The sequence below is a fragment of the Tursiops truncatus genome, chromosome 9 (genome assembly GCF_011762595.2).
Source record: "Tursiops truncatus isolate mTurTru1 chromosome 9, mTurTru1.mat.Y, whole genome shotgun sequence".
NCBI lineage: Eukaryota > Metazoa > Chordata > Mammalia > Artiodactyla > Delphinidae > Tursiops > Tursiops truncatus.
The window spans coordinates 9,732,160-9,744,006 of record NC_047042.1 but is presented as its reverse complement, the minus strand read 5'-3'; the positions used below and the strand labels follow the sequence as shown (position 1 = coordinate 9,744,006).

Below are 11,847 nucleotides of genomic sequence, written 5' to 3'. Positions count from 1 at the left end.
GCGAGTGCTGAAATTGCGCTCGGCACAGCACGTGCAAAGTCCCTGTTTGGTCAGCGGCAGTGAGGCCACGGAGACCGGTGAGGTTACTTGCTGTGATCAGATGGCCAGGAGGGCGGAGCTGGGATTTGCCTGTAGGGACCAGCTCTTGACATAGTCCCACTGCCTTTCTAAGTACAAACCAGTGAGCAGCGAATGAAGGGCCTTGAAAGAAAGTGGTGAGAGAAGGGAGAGCCCCCTGGGTCCTGCCCCCAGTCCCGGGCTGAGCCAGCAGCTCGCACGACGCTCCCTGGCTGCTGCCTGTTCATCATCTCAGGCTCTCCTGGGTTTTCCCAACTGGGCCAAACCCTCAGACAACGTTGGCTCAGGGCTGACTGCTGCTAAACTTGGCCCATGGGCTCCAGATGTGCTTTTTCTTGCTTCCTCATCCCATCAAGGAGGAACGTTCTGGGAGCTCTGGCCTTAGGTGTCATGCCCATTTGGGGCCAGCCAACACCTGCCCCTGGGGAGAGACTTACGGAAACACCAGGTACACATGGCATAACTCCCTAAGCCAACACCCATGGCAGACATTACTAATCGATCCTGGGATTCTCTGACTACCCAATCTACATGCCCCTGCTGCGTCTGGTCCATATGGTAGCTGGAGCTATGGCAAACACAGTTTTAAAAAACTGGGTTCTGGTAAGAGGAAGGAGAGGAACGTCTGTTTGTCCTGGTTGGGATCTCAGCTGTTCGGAAAGCAGTGTATCCCTAGAGGTGAAGAAATGTTCTTTGCGGGGAGATAGTAAAAGAAACCATAGGGGAGGGAACCGACCGTAAACATCTGTGGCTCCTATTCGGGTGGTGAGTGAACTGTTCCCGTGGTAGGTCCCAGCACCCAGGTTTGTTGGGTTGAAGGTACCCATCCTCTCTTGCCAGCTGGCCCATGTCCTCAGGGGTAGTGTCTGATCTCCTATGCCTTTGTGGCCCCTACATCTTCCACACGGAGCTGGGCTCACACGCACCGCCCCTAAAATATTCCCTTGATCTGACCTGGCTTCACCTGAGGCTGTACCATCTGCTAGAATGGGGCCACATAAGCCAGCTGGCTGCCTCCCACCTCCGTGCCGGGCTCTTCATCTGGGATCCCTCCCTCTGTTGCTGGGAGTGCAGGGGAGGACAAGAACCCCCTGAGCTTGTATGGAAATTGCTGTGTGAGTGCTGAGTCCCTCCACACCCCTGACAGCCCATGCCTATGAATGACACACACAGTTTAATACAACTTGAAAGGCATCTCGTCCGTCTCTCCCTGCTCCATCTCTGACCCTCCCTCCAAACTTGACCTAGTATGTCAGTCCCTTGGGAGGGGAGGGGCAATCTTACATGGGGGCTCCTACCTCCAGTAGAGCAGTTAGCCTGCCTTGAGGGCGGTTTTGCACCTGTCCCCCTCACTAGAGGGTGAATTCCCAAAGTGCGGTCCCTCCCAGGGGGACCAGCACAGGGCCCGGCTCTCACGGACCTGGGAGGTTAGCTGGATGTCTGAATGAAGGCTGGTGACAGCTGGCAGAGCTGCCAGGCCAAGGCTCCAGAGGGAGGAAAGGATAGGTGGGGACACTGCTGCGGGTCCCGAGATGGGGAGGGTCCTCGAGGCCTGAGTTCGTGGCTTGGCTCTGCCATCAGGGGTCCCGCTCACCTCCAGCCGGTTCTGGGGCATCTCGCCTCCAGTTCCCATCCGGCTTGGGGGCGGTGTCGCAGACGGCGCGGGGCAGGGGCGTCGGAGCGTCCCCTCCGACGCTCCCTCCCTGCGGCCTTTCTTCCAAGGCGCGGGCCCCGGCCCGGGACACAGCCCGCAGTTCCCACTCCGGGAAGTGCCAAGCGCGCGCGGCGCCGGGACTGCTCGGCTCCCCCCGCAGCCCCTCCGTCCACGCCCGGCTCCTCCTCCCCTTCCTCCTCCTTCCCCGGGGGTGGGGGGAGCCGGCTCCGGAAGCCCCAGCACCCCCGCCCCGGCCGCCTCTGGCGCTTTGGAGAAGGCGGTCCGCGCGGGAGCGCGCCACGCGGGACCTGAGCTCCCAGCCGCCGCCACCGCCTCGGAACCCCCAGACCATCCCTGAGCCCACACCGACCCCTAAGCCACTGCCCGTCCCGGAGCCCTCAGCGCCCCACCCCGGAGTCCCCTGCCCACCCCGGAGCCCCCCCCCACGCCCCTCCCCGGAGCCCCCGCCCGCCCCTCCCCGGAGGCCCCCCCCCCCCGCCCCCCGTGCGGGCCGCGACCATGGCGGTCCTGCGCGGGGCGCCCCTGCTCGGCTGCCTCCTGGCGCTGCTGGCACTGTGCCCCGGGGGGCGCCCGCAGACTGTGCTGACCGACGACGAGATCGAGGAGTTCCTCGAGGGCTTCCTGTCGGAGCTGGAGTCCGAGCCCCGGGAGGACGACGTGGAGGCCCCACCACCCCCTGAACCCACCCTTCCCGTCCGCAAAGCCCAGACAGGGGGCAAGCCGGGGGCGCGTCCGGGGGTGGCCGAAGAGGGTAAGAGCACCGGGTAGGGGTGGCCCTCGGTGTGATGGGGGGCCTCGGGGAGACCTGCACCTCAGGCTTGAATGGCGGGCCTCGGTGGTGTCTGGCCGAGGTCCAGTCTGCCCAGCGTGAGGAATGGCTCTGTAAGGCACAAGAGAGCCCAGATATCTGGCGGGACATTGTGCCAGGCAGAGGTCAGTGCTGGCTTGGAGCCCTTTGGGTTTGGAGATGCATCCAGCAGGTCCACTGCCCGGTGGAACTGGGTCCTCCCAATCCGTCATGCACAGCCCCAAACCCCAAACCCCCAGAGGGACTAGACGTGAACTAACTGGGGACTTTGCTGCCCCCTGCCCAGGTCAGTTTGAACGGGAACGGCCCTGCCGTCCTGATGGGGCCACTCAGTGTGCTTGTGGCACACGCTGGCCGTGCCCACACCACTGCCAGAGTCCCAGCCTGGGACACCAGCCTTTTACCTGTGCTGCCTGGCCTCCTACTCCAGGAGCACAGAGCCGGGGGAGGGCCTTGCAGAAGACCCTCGTCTCCACAAGGCTCCCAGAGGCACTGGGCAGTAGTCCTGGGTTATTGTGAAAATTAAACGAGGTGATGCATCGCCAAAGCATGTAGCCTAGTGCCTCTTATATAATCAGCTGTCAATAAATCTTAGCTGTTTACTGTGACCTTCCGGAGGGTGGGCAGGGGTCTTGCTGATCTCTCTCCCAGGAGACTCCAGGGCACCGTCCATCATTCCTGAGGTCAGCAGCTCCTCCCCTTCATCCCGCTCTAGATCTTTCCTGGCTCCTCCCTGGGACCCATCGCGGCCTCCCCCGCCATTCCGGTCGAGATTGCTGTCCCGGCCTCTTGCACGCTGCTGTGGCAGCTCTGTTTCTCCTGACTGTCTGCGTTTTGTAGATTTTCCAGTATTTCGGTCATGTGGCCCCCACTCCTCCATTACATTTTCAACAGCATTTGCTCAGGGGCCTGGAGGATTCCTATAGGCAGCCCTAGGCCCTGCCCCTGCTTCCTCCCTCCCCCAGACTCCGAGATGGGCGAGCAGCTGCAGTGCCCACCTATCCTAGCTGTCCTCTGTGTGGCCTCAGGACCCCCTATGGTTATGGCTTCCAACCCACCCCAGACTCCTTACCCCTGGATAGGGGATAGCCCATGAGTGTCGCTCTTCTTTGAAGCTTTTCTAGCTTCAGAGAGGCCCCGGGCCCATGCCCTTTACTTTGCGTGGCAGTTGGCAGGGAGGAGACTGCCTCCCCCTTTAGACTGGGCAGTCTCCCCAGGCCTGGATGGCTTAGTCACCTCTCTGCCCCTTCTGTGCCCAGCACAGAATAGTGGGCCCTGACTGGCCAAGGGGCCGTACGGCGAAAGAGGGGATTGTGAGGTGCTCCTCTGGAGGTTTTGGGAGATGGGAGGACGAGGGCCTACCCCCTGGGAAGCTGAGCTACCCAGGCCAAGGTGTGGTGGTGACAGAAAGCCAGTCCCAGCTCTGCCATGACTGCAAGTGGCTTCACCTCTCAGTTTCCCCCATCTGGGAAATGCAGGGCTAACAGCAGCCCCTCTGCCCAGGTTGTAGGCACCCTGCCGGGGGTGGGGGGGCACATGGGGCATAGAGGGGGTTCTTCATTGATTTTACCTGAGTCTGCATCTTGAACAGCACCTCCAGGAAAAGCCAAAGACAAAGGGAAGAAAGGAAAGAAGGACAAAGGCCCCAAGGCGACCAAGCAGCCCCCGGAGGTGCCCTCCAGGCCTCCCAAGAAGCCCAAGGAGAAGCCACCCAAGGCCACCAAGAAGCCCAAGGAGAAGCCACCCAAGGCCACCAAGAAGCCCAAGGAAAAGCCACCCAAGGCCACCAAGAAGCCCAAGGAGAAGCCACCCAAGGCCAACAAGAGGCCTCTGGCTGGGAAGAAGGCCCCCATCCCAACCCCCTCCGAAAGCCCGAAGTGGCCACTGCCCCCAGTCGCCAGCCCCGGCCTCGAGGAGCTGCCCCAGGAGGGAGGTGTGTGCTGGCTCTTCTGAGACTGTGGGGCTCTGACCTGCTGGGCTGCAGGGGGAGGGGGCTGAGGGCGGGTCCCTGAGGCCCTGCCTCTCGCAGACCCTCAGAGCCCCCAGTCCGGGTGGGCGCTGCGGCCTCACTGTTGTCCCTCCCTCGGTGCCGCTCCTCCCCTGGGGAGGAAGTGCTTGGCAGCCTCGTGGTGGGGGGCTTGCTCTCCACCGTCCTGGGATCCGTCCCCTGGGCCCCATCCAGAGCCACCTGCCCACAGCATCACTGGGCTCTGAGCCTGGAGGGTGCCCGCCTGCGGGGGCAGCTTTGCGGCAGGTCCTCCCAGACAGCAGGGCCTGGGCTCCCCAGAAAGCCGTCCAGCTCTCTGGCCCCCCGGAAGTGCCAGCAGGGTGCTTAGGGCTAGAGCAGCCCGGGCCTCCCGGGAGTGAGCTGTTCAGGGGGTGTCGGCAGGGCCCGGGTCTCGTGGAGGCTCACGGTGCAGCCAGTGGTCAGGGCAGGCCTCCCGTCCACCTGCTCCTGGGCTTTGTGTTGCAGACGGGCCCCTCCCAGATCCCTGGCAGGGCCCAGCAGGAGAGACCGACGTGGAGCGCCAGCCTGGTGAGTGGGCGCCAGCCACCTGGCCTCAGGGCACCAACCGCCCTGGCTTGCTGGGTCCCCGGGGTGGGCTGGGGTGGCGGCGTCGGGGAGTGCCTTCGATGAGGCGGCCACAAGCGCTCTCCCTCAGAGCCAGAGGAGGAGACAGAGCAGCCCACGCTGGACTACAACGACCAGATAGAGCGGGAGGACTACGAAGACTGTGAGTAGGACCCTGCCCCCCCACCCAGGCCCCGCCGGCCCCGCCTCCCCGCCTGGATCCCACCCCCGGCCCCCGGAGGCCCCACCCTCCCTGGCCTTGGCCCCAGCTCCGAGCGCCCCCCTCTCCCCCAGTTGAGTACATCCGGCGCCAGAAGCAGCCCAGGCCGCCCCCCAGCAGGAGAAGGCCGGAAAGGCTCTGGCCCGAGCGCCCCGAGGAGAAGGCTGAGCCTCCCGGGCCGGGGTTCGAGGCCCCGGAGGAGAGGATAGGTAGGATGCGGGCAGACTTGGGGGGCGGGGTGCCAGGCGAGGGGGCTCCGGCTCAACCCTGCCTCCCACCTCCACAGAGCCGCCTCTGAAGCCGCTGCCACCCAACTATGGGGACGGCTACGTGATCCCCAACTACGACGACAGTGAGTGCCTAGGGCCCCTGCCCTCTGCATCCCAAGGTCGGGCTGCCTGTGCCTCCAGCTTGGTGGGAGTTACCTGGCCACCCTCTCCGGCCTGGCCGCCCTCCCCTGATCTCCTCCCTCAGGCTGGGTCTTCCTGGCTCCCAACTTCGCTCTTCCCCCCATCGCCCTGAGCCCCAGTGGGCTTCACTCTCGGGCCCTCCGAGCTCCGGTCCTGGCCACCTCGCCCCTCGTCCCTCGGGATTCCCATGCCGCCTTCCGCTCCCTCCTGCTCCCGGCCCCTTTGGACCCCATTCCCCTCCTCCTGGCCTCGGTCCCCATCAACCCCTTGGCCCCAGCTCAGCCCTCCAGACCCCCCTTCCTGCCACAGGTGCCAGTCGTCCTTCGGGTCATGTCCGATGTCCGTGCCCCACTCCCTGCCCAGCCTTTCCCCACCTTTCTCCGGGCCACGCCCTGCGGGGGCGCCAGGCTGGTGACTTCCTCGGGGTCTCGCTCACCCCACCTGTGCCCAAGCAGCCTCCCCCTCCAGGAGGACCCTCCCTCCTCGTCTCAGCCCATCTGGACTCTTTAAGGCCTACCCTGATCTCACCTCCTCACCTTGTGCACCGCGTGCCCAGTCCGGCCCACTGGGCTCCTGTGAACCTAGGAGCCCCGGCTCGTGGTGGGCCATCTCATCAGGGCTCTCCCTCCCCACAGTGGACTATTACTTCCGGCCTCCCAGGCCCCAGAAGCCTGACCCTGGCCTGGAAACAGATGAAGAGAAGGAGGGCCTGAGTGAGTGGACCCAGGCTGCCCCCAGCCCCCCGTGCAGGCCTGACCCCCACCCCCCCTGCCCTCTGAAGCCCCCCTTAGCCTGGGGCTAAGCCGACAGGCCCCTCCCCGCTTCCACCCTTCAGAGAAACCCAAAAAGGAGGGCGGCAGGCCCAAGGAGGAGGACACGCATGACAAATGGACTGTGGAGAAGGGCAAGGACCACAAAGGTGTGTCTCTGGGGGCTGGGGGCTGGGCCCACACAACCTGGGTCCCCGTGAGAGGTCCGCCAGACCCCCGGCTGCTCTGGGACCCTCAGCACCACCTCCTCCCTTTGTTGTCCCCAGGGCCCCGGAAGGGTGAGCTGGAGGAGTGGGCTCCAGCAGAGCAACTCAGTGAGTGAGGCGCTGGGGGTCTCGGGGGGAGCGGGATAGGTGCGGGGGGCTGGGGGGGGCTGTGAGGGCTGCAGCATAGCTACGAGCGCCAGGGCTGCCATGGGCATGTATGGAGGCTGTAGGGCGGGTGTGACGGCGCTGGGGCCGTGCCATGGCCGCAGGGTGACGGCGATGGGGCACGTGACCCACCTAAGGCCACACATTGGTCCCAAACCCGGACTTCCTGTTGGCACTCCAGGCCTCCAGAGCCCCTTCCTACTCTTAAAGTCCTGCAACGCGAAAGGGAGAGGCCCTGGAGTGTCTCTGTCCTGGGCCTGACCCCAGGGGACAGAGCTCGGGGCACAAGGCAGGTGCGCAGATGGCCCCGACGCAGACAATGCCTGGGACCAGCCAGGCCCTGGGGTGGCTGTCCCTGTGATTTCATGTGAGCCCCATGGTCCCCTGGAGCCTGGTGTCATCAGCCCATTCTCCAGAGGGGGAAGCTGAGGCTCAGGGTGGGGAAGCACAGGCTGGAGCACAGCTGCCCTCACTGGCGCCCCCTGATGTGAGGGGAAGTGGGTGCTGGGCTCCTCCGTTCTGGGTTCGGTGGAGGGAGGGACGGAGCCAGGGGGCCACCAGCCTGGGGTGCCGTGTCCCCAGAGTGCCCCCCCATCGGGATGGAGTCGCACCGCATCGAGGACAACCAGATCCGGTCCTCCTCCATGCTGCGCCACGGCCTAGGGGCACAGCGTGGCCGGCTCAACATGCAGGTGGGTGTCGGGATGGGCCCATCTCCCAGCTGGGTAGGGGTTCCCTGCCTGCTCAGCCCCCCTGCTTGTCCCCGACAGGCCGGCGACACTGAGGACGACTACTACGACGGGGCGTGGTGTGCCGAGGACGACTCTCAGACCCAGTGGATCGAGGTGGACACCAGAAGGACCACCAAGTTCACGGGCGTCATCACCCAGGGCCGCGACTCCAGCATCCAGTAAGTCCACCAGGCTCACAGGCACTTGGTGGGGGCAGGTGGCTCCAGGCACAGCTCTGAGTCCCGTTCAGAACTTTCCAGTGGGCCTTCCAGGGCCCTCCCCCGCCCCACCTCACCGCCACTCCTCGGTTATGGCCGGTCGGTTCCCTGGGTCGAGATAAGCAAACCAGTCGCCCACGGCCACGCAGCGGGCATGGCAGCCTCTCCCGACATCCGGGCCAACACCACACACCTGCTAGCTCTTAGGTTCTTGGGCCCAGAAGAGGGGGCTCAGGCCGCCTGAGGGCCTGAACCTGGGGCGGGGAGAGAAGCCTTACCCTGACCACCATCCGCTCCCCAGTGACGACTTCGTGACCTCCTTCTTCGTGGGCTTCAGCAATGACAGCCAGACATGGGTGATGTACACCAACGGCTACGAGGAAATGGTGGGCACCTGAGCCCTCGGCTCTATACGCCCCTCGTCTGAACCGCAGGTGGGCTCTCGGCTGGGGTTGGGGGCTGCTCTGAGGCCTGCCTCTTCCCAGACCTTCCGTGGGAACGTGGACAAGGACACACCTGTGCTCAGCGAGCTCCCGGAGCCAGTGGTGGCCCGTTTCATCCGCATCTACCCACTCACCTGGAACGGCAGCCTATGCATGCGCCTGGAGGTGCTGGGGTGCCCCATGTCCCGTGAGTGCAGGGGGCTGGCAGGGGCATGGATGGGAAGCTGGGGCAACCCGCGGTGGGCTGGCAGGTGGCCAGCTCAAGGCCCTGTCTGCCCACCCTCTGCAGCTGTCCACAGCTACTATGCACAGAACGAGGTGTTGACCACCGACGACCTGGACTTCCGGCACCACAGCTATAAGGACATGCGCCAGGTTGGGGTGCTTGTCCTGAGGCCACGGACTGGGCTCAGGGCTAACAGGGGAGCCTCCCCATAGAGCAGACCCAGGCCGTGGGAGAGATGTGGTCACTGCGGGTGGGCTGGGGGTGGCGGGAGTAGGTGGGCTGCGTAACTCTGTGTCTTCTCTGGCACCCAGTTGATGAAGGTGGTGAACGAGCAGTGCCCCACTATCACCCGCACATACAGCCTAGGGAAGAGCTCGCGTGGGCTCAAGATCTACGCCATGGAGATCTCGGACAACCCCGGGGATCACGAGTTGGGTGAGGGCCCCGACAGCCCCCTGGAGGCCTGGCCCTCCCCACGCCCAACAGATTATAGAGGCAAGGCCCTGGCACTGTAGCTGGGTCTGCGCCGTTGATGTTTCCAGCTCACCACCTCCCACCTATCTTTGGAGCCCCTTGCTGGGCCCTACAGTCCTCAGCCACCCTCACCCCTCTGGGGATGAGGCCGGGTTGGGTCCTTCCTCAGATCCCCTGGGCCTCAGGCCTCAGGAGGCTGCTTGGTTGCTGAGGCTCCTGCCCTTACAGGGGAGCCTGAGTTCCGCTACACAGCTGGTATTCATGGCAACGAGGTGCTAGGCCGAGAGCTGCTGCTGCTACTAATGCAGTACCTGTGCCGCGAGTACCGAGACGGAAACCCGCGCGTGCGCAGCCTGGTGCAGGACACGCGCATCCACCTCGTGCCCTCGCTGAATCCTGACGGCTACGAGGTGGCAGCGCAGACGGTGGGTAGAGGGAAGGGGGTAAGGCAGGGCCAGGGTGGGGCAGGGCTGTGGGTGGGCTGCTGATGCTTACCCCCACCTGCTCCCCCAGGGCTCAGAGTTTGGGAACTGGGCGCTGGGACTGTGGACCGAGGAGGGCTTTGACATCTATGAGGACTTCCCGGATCTCAACTCAGTGCTCTGGGGAGCTGAGGAGAGGAAATGGGTTCCCTACCGGGTCCCCAACAATAACCTGCCCATCCCTGAACACTACCTGTCTCCAGATGCCACGGTGAGGCCCAGCAGGGCCTGTGGGAGCAGCCTGGACCCTGGGGTCCTGGAGCTCCGGACTTGGGGGTGGGCTGTGGGTTACCCAGCCCGGGTGCTGAGACTGCAGGGCCTTGGAGGGACTGAGGGGGCATGAGTACCAGTATGGGGTCTACATGGAGGGTGACGGAGGCTGTAGCCCACACCTCACATACTGGCCACCCTAGGTGTCCACGGAGGTCCGGGCCATCATTGCCTGGATGGAGAAGAACCCCTTCGTGCTGGGAGCGAACCTGAACGGCGGCGAGCGGCTCGTGTCCTACCCCTATGACATGGCCCGCACGCCCAGCCAGGAGCAGCTGCTGGCCGCGGCCATGGCAGCTGCCCGGGGAGAGGACGAAGAAGAAGCATCTGAGGCCCAAGAGACCCCAGACCACGCCATCTTCCGCTGGCTTTCCATCTCCTTCGCCTCTACCCACCTCACCATGACCGAGCCCTACCGGGGAGGGTGCCAAGCGCAGGACTACACTGGCGGCATGGGCATCGTCAACGGGGCCAAGTGGAAACCCCGCTCTGGGAGTGAGTCAGCCTGGGAGGGTCTGCGGTGGGGCATCTGGTGTGGGCAGGGGTGACTGCGGCTCTGTGTCTGCCCTGCCCAGCTATCAACGACTTCAGTTACCTGCACACCAACTGCCTGGAACTCTCCATCTACCTGGGCTGCGACAAGTTCCCTCACGAGAGTGAGCTGCCCCGAGAGTGGGAGAACAACAAGGAAGCTCTGCTCACCTTCATGGAGCAGGTGTGCGGGCTGCCGGGAAGGGCGTGCAGGTGGAGGAGTGGGGCAGCATTTGGGGAGAGGGTGGCGAAGGGCGAGGGGACCTCGTGCATGGGACAGGGCAGCAACAGACCCAGTGGGCTCTCCATGTGGACACCCGCCCTGCCTCCCCTGCAGGTTCACCGCGGCATCAAGGGGGTTGTGACGGACGAGCAGGGCATCCCTATCGCCAACGCCACCATCTCCGTGAGCGGCATTAACCACGGAGTGAAGACAGGTACACAAGTGCATACCTCTACGCCGCTCTGCCTCCCGAGGTGGGGGGCACCAAATCTGTACGTGCCGTTGGCAAGGCAAGCCTGGCCTGCCTAGCACGTCCCTGCTCCTCTGGAGCCCCCCAGAGGGAGGGCTAGGGGGATCTCGGACAGGAGGACTGGGGCCTGGGAGGGGGTACTCCTAGGCAGCCGAACCCGTCCTCCCTCTGCAGCAAGTGGCGGCGATTACTGGCGCATCCTGAACCCGGGGGAGTACCGCGTGACGGCCCACGCAGAGGGCTACACCCCGAGCTCCAAGACCTGCAACGTGGATTACGACATCGGGGCCACCCAGTGCAACTTCATCTTGGCTCGCTCCAACTGGAAGCGCATCCGGGAGATCATGGCCATGAACGGGAACCGGCCCATCCCGCACATCGACCCGTCGCGCCCCATGACCCCCCAGCAGCGGCGCATGCAACGCCGCCGCCTGCAGTACCGGCTGCGCATGCGCGAACAGATGCGGCTCCGGCGCCTGAACGCCACCGCCAGCCCGGCCACCGTCCCCACGTCGCCCCCCACCCCCCCGACACTGCTCCCCACCCCCTCCCTTGCCCCCTCCCCCGCCCCAAGTTCTACCCTGGGTCCCTGGCACTTTCCACCCGAGACCACAGCTGGCTGGGAGGAGTCAGAGACCGAGACCTACACGGAGGTGGTGACGGAGTTTGGGACAGAGCTGGCGCCCGAGGAGGGTGAGGAGGAGGAGAGAAAGATGGTCACGGGCCAGGAGATCCCCTTCACCACAGTTGAGACCTACACAGTGAACTTCGGGGACTTCTGAGAACAGGTCTGCCAACGCGCGAGCTTGCACCAGTAGTCACACTGCCCTGGCCCACTCAGCGGCCATCAGCAAACGGAAAGACCCCCGGTGTGGGCCCTGCCAGGAGGGGGCATGAAGTGATGGAGACCTAGGAGCCAGGGTCTGTGTCAGGCGTCTGCTCCACCGGCCGCTCTGCTGCAGGGCCGGGCTGGGGCAGCTTGAGCGAGCCCGGGTGCGGGGGGGTGGTGGGGGCAGACTTCTCCACCATCTGCTCCGGCCACACCAATAAACCAAGCTCACGGCAGATGTGTCACTGACCGCTTGCCATCCTGAC

At 64.7% G+C, this 11,847-nt stretch overlaps 1 protein-coding gene across 2 annotated transcripts; it reads left to right on the top strand.

The window, feature by feature from the left end:
* The first annotated feature begins 2,251 nt into the window (after positions 1-2,251).
* On the top strand, positions 2,252-11,817 carry AEBP1 (AE binding protein 1). 2 transcript variants are annotated; one of them, XM_073809530.1, is made up of 21 exons: positions 2,252-2,504; positions 4,162-4,494; positions 5,035-5,097; positions 5,225-5,296; positions 5,428-5,562; positions 5,640-5,705; positions 6,399-6,476; positions 6,599-6,682; positions 6,800-6,847; positions 7,487-7,596; positions 7,675-7,814; positions 8,155-8,239; positions 8,339-8,483; positions 8,586-8,671; positions 8,834-8,957; positions 9,225-9,421; positions 9,510-9,689; positions 9,892-10,243; positions 10,324-10,463; positions 10,617-10,716; positions 10,927-11,817. In XM_073809530.1, the coding sequence occupies exons 1-21, from the start codon at positions 2,252-2,254 to the stop codon at positions 11,532-11,534; spliced, it is 3,399 nt and encodes a 1,132-aa protein (XP_073665631.1). In that variant the 3' UTR covers positions 11,535-11,817. The 2 variants fall into 2 exon arrangements, with proteins under 2 accessions (XP_073665631.1, XP_033718753.1); XM_033862862.2 differs by having other exon boundaries at positions 4,153-4,494.
* Positions 11,818-11,847: the final 30 nt, after the last annotated feature.

Bases quoted from the DNA above. Each gene is read 5' to 3' on its own strand.
- AEBP1 (XM_033862862.2), top strand. From the start codon at position 2,252: ATGGCGGTCCTGCGCGGGGCGCCCCTGCTCGGCTGCCTCCTGGCGCTG. The intron at 2,505-4,152 runs GTAAGAGCACCG...CATCTTGAACAG, and splicing joins TCCGGGGGTGGCCGAAGAGG to CACCTCCAGGAAAAGCCAAA. The intron at 10,244-10,323 runs GTGAGTCAGCCT...TGCCCTGCCCAG, and splicing joins GTGGAAACCCCGCTCTGGGA to CTATCAACGACTTCAGTTAC.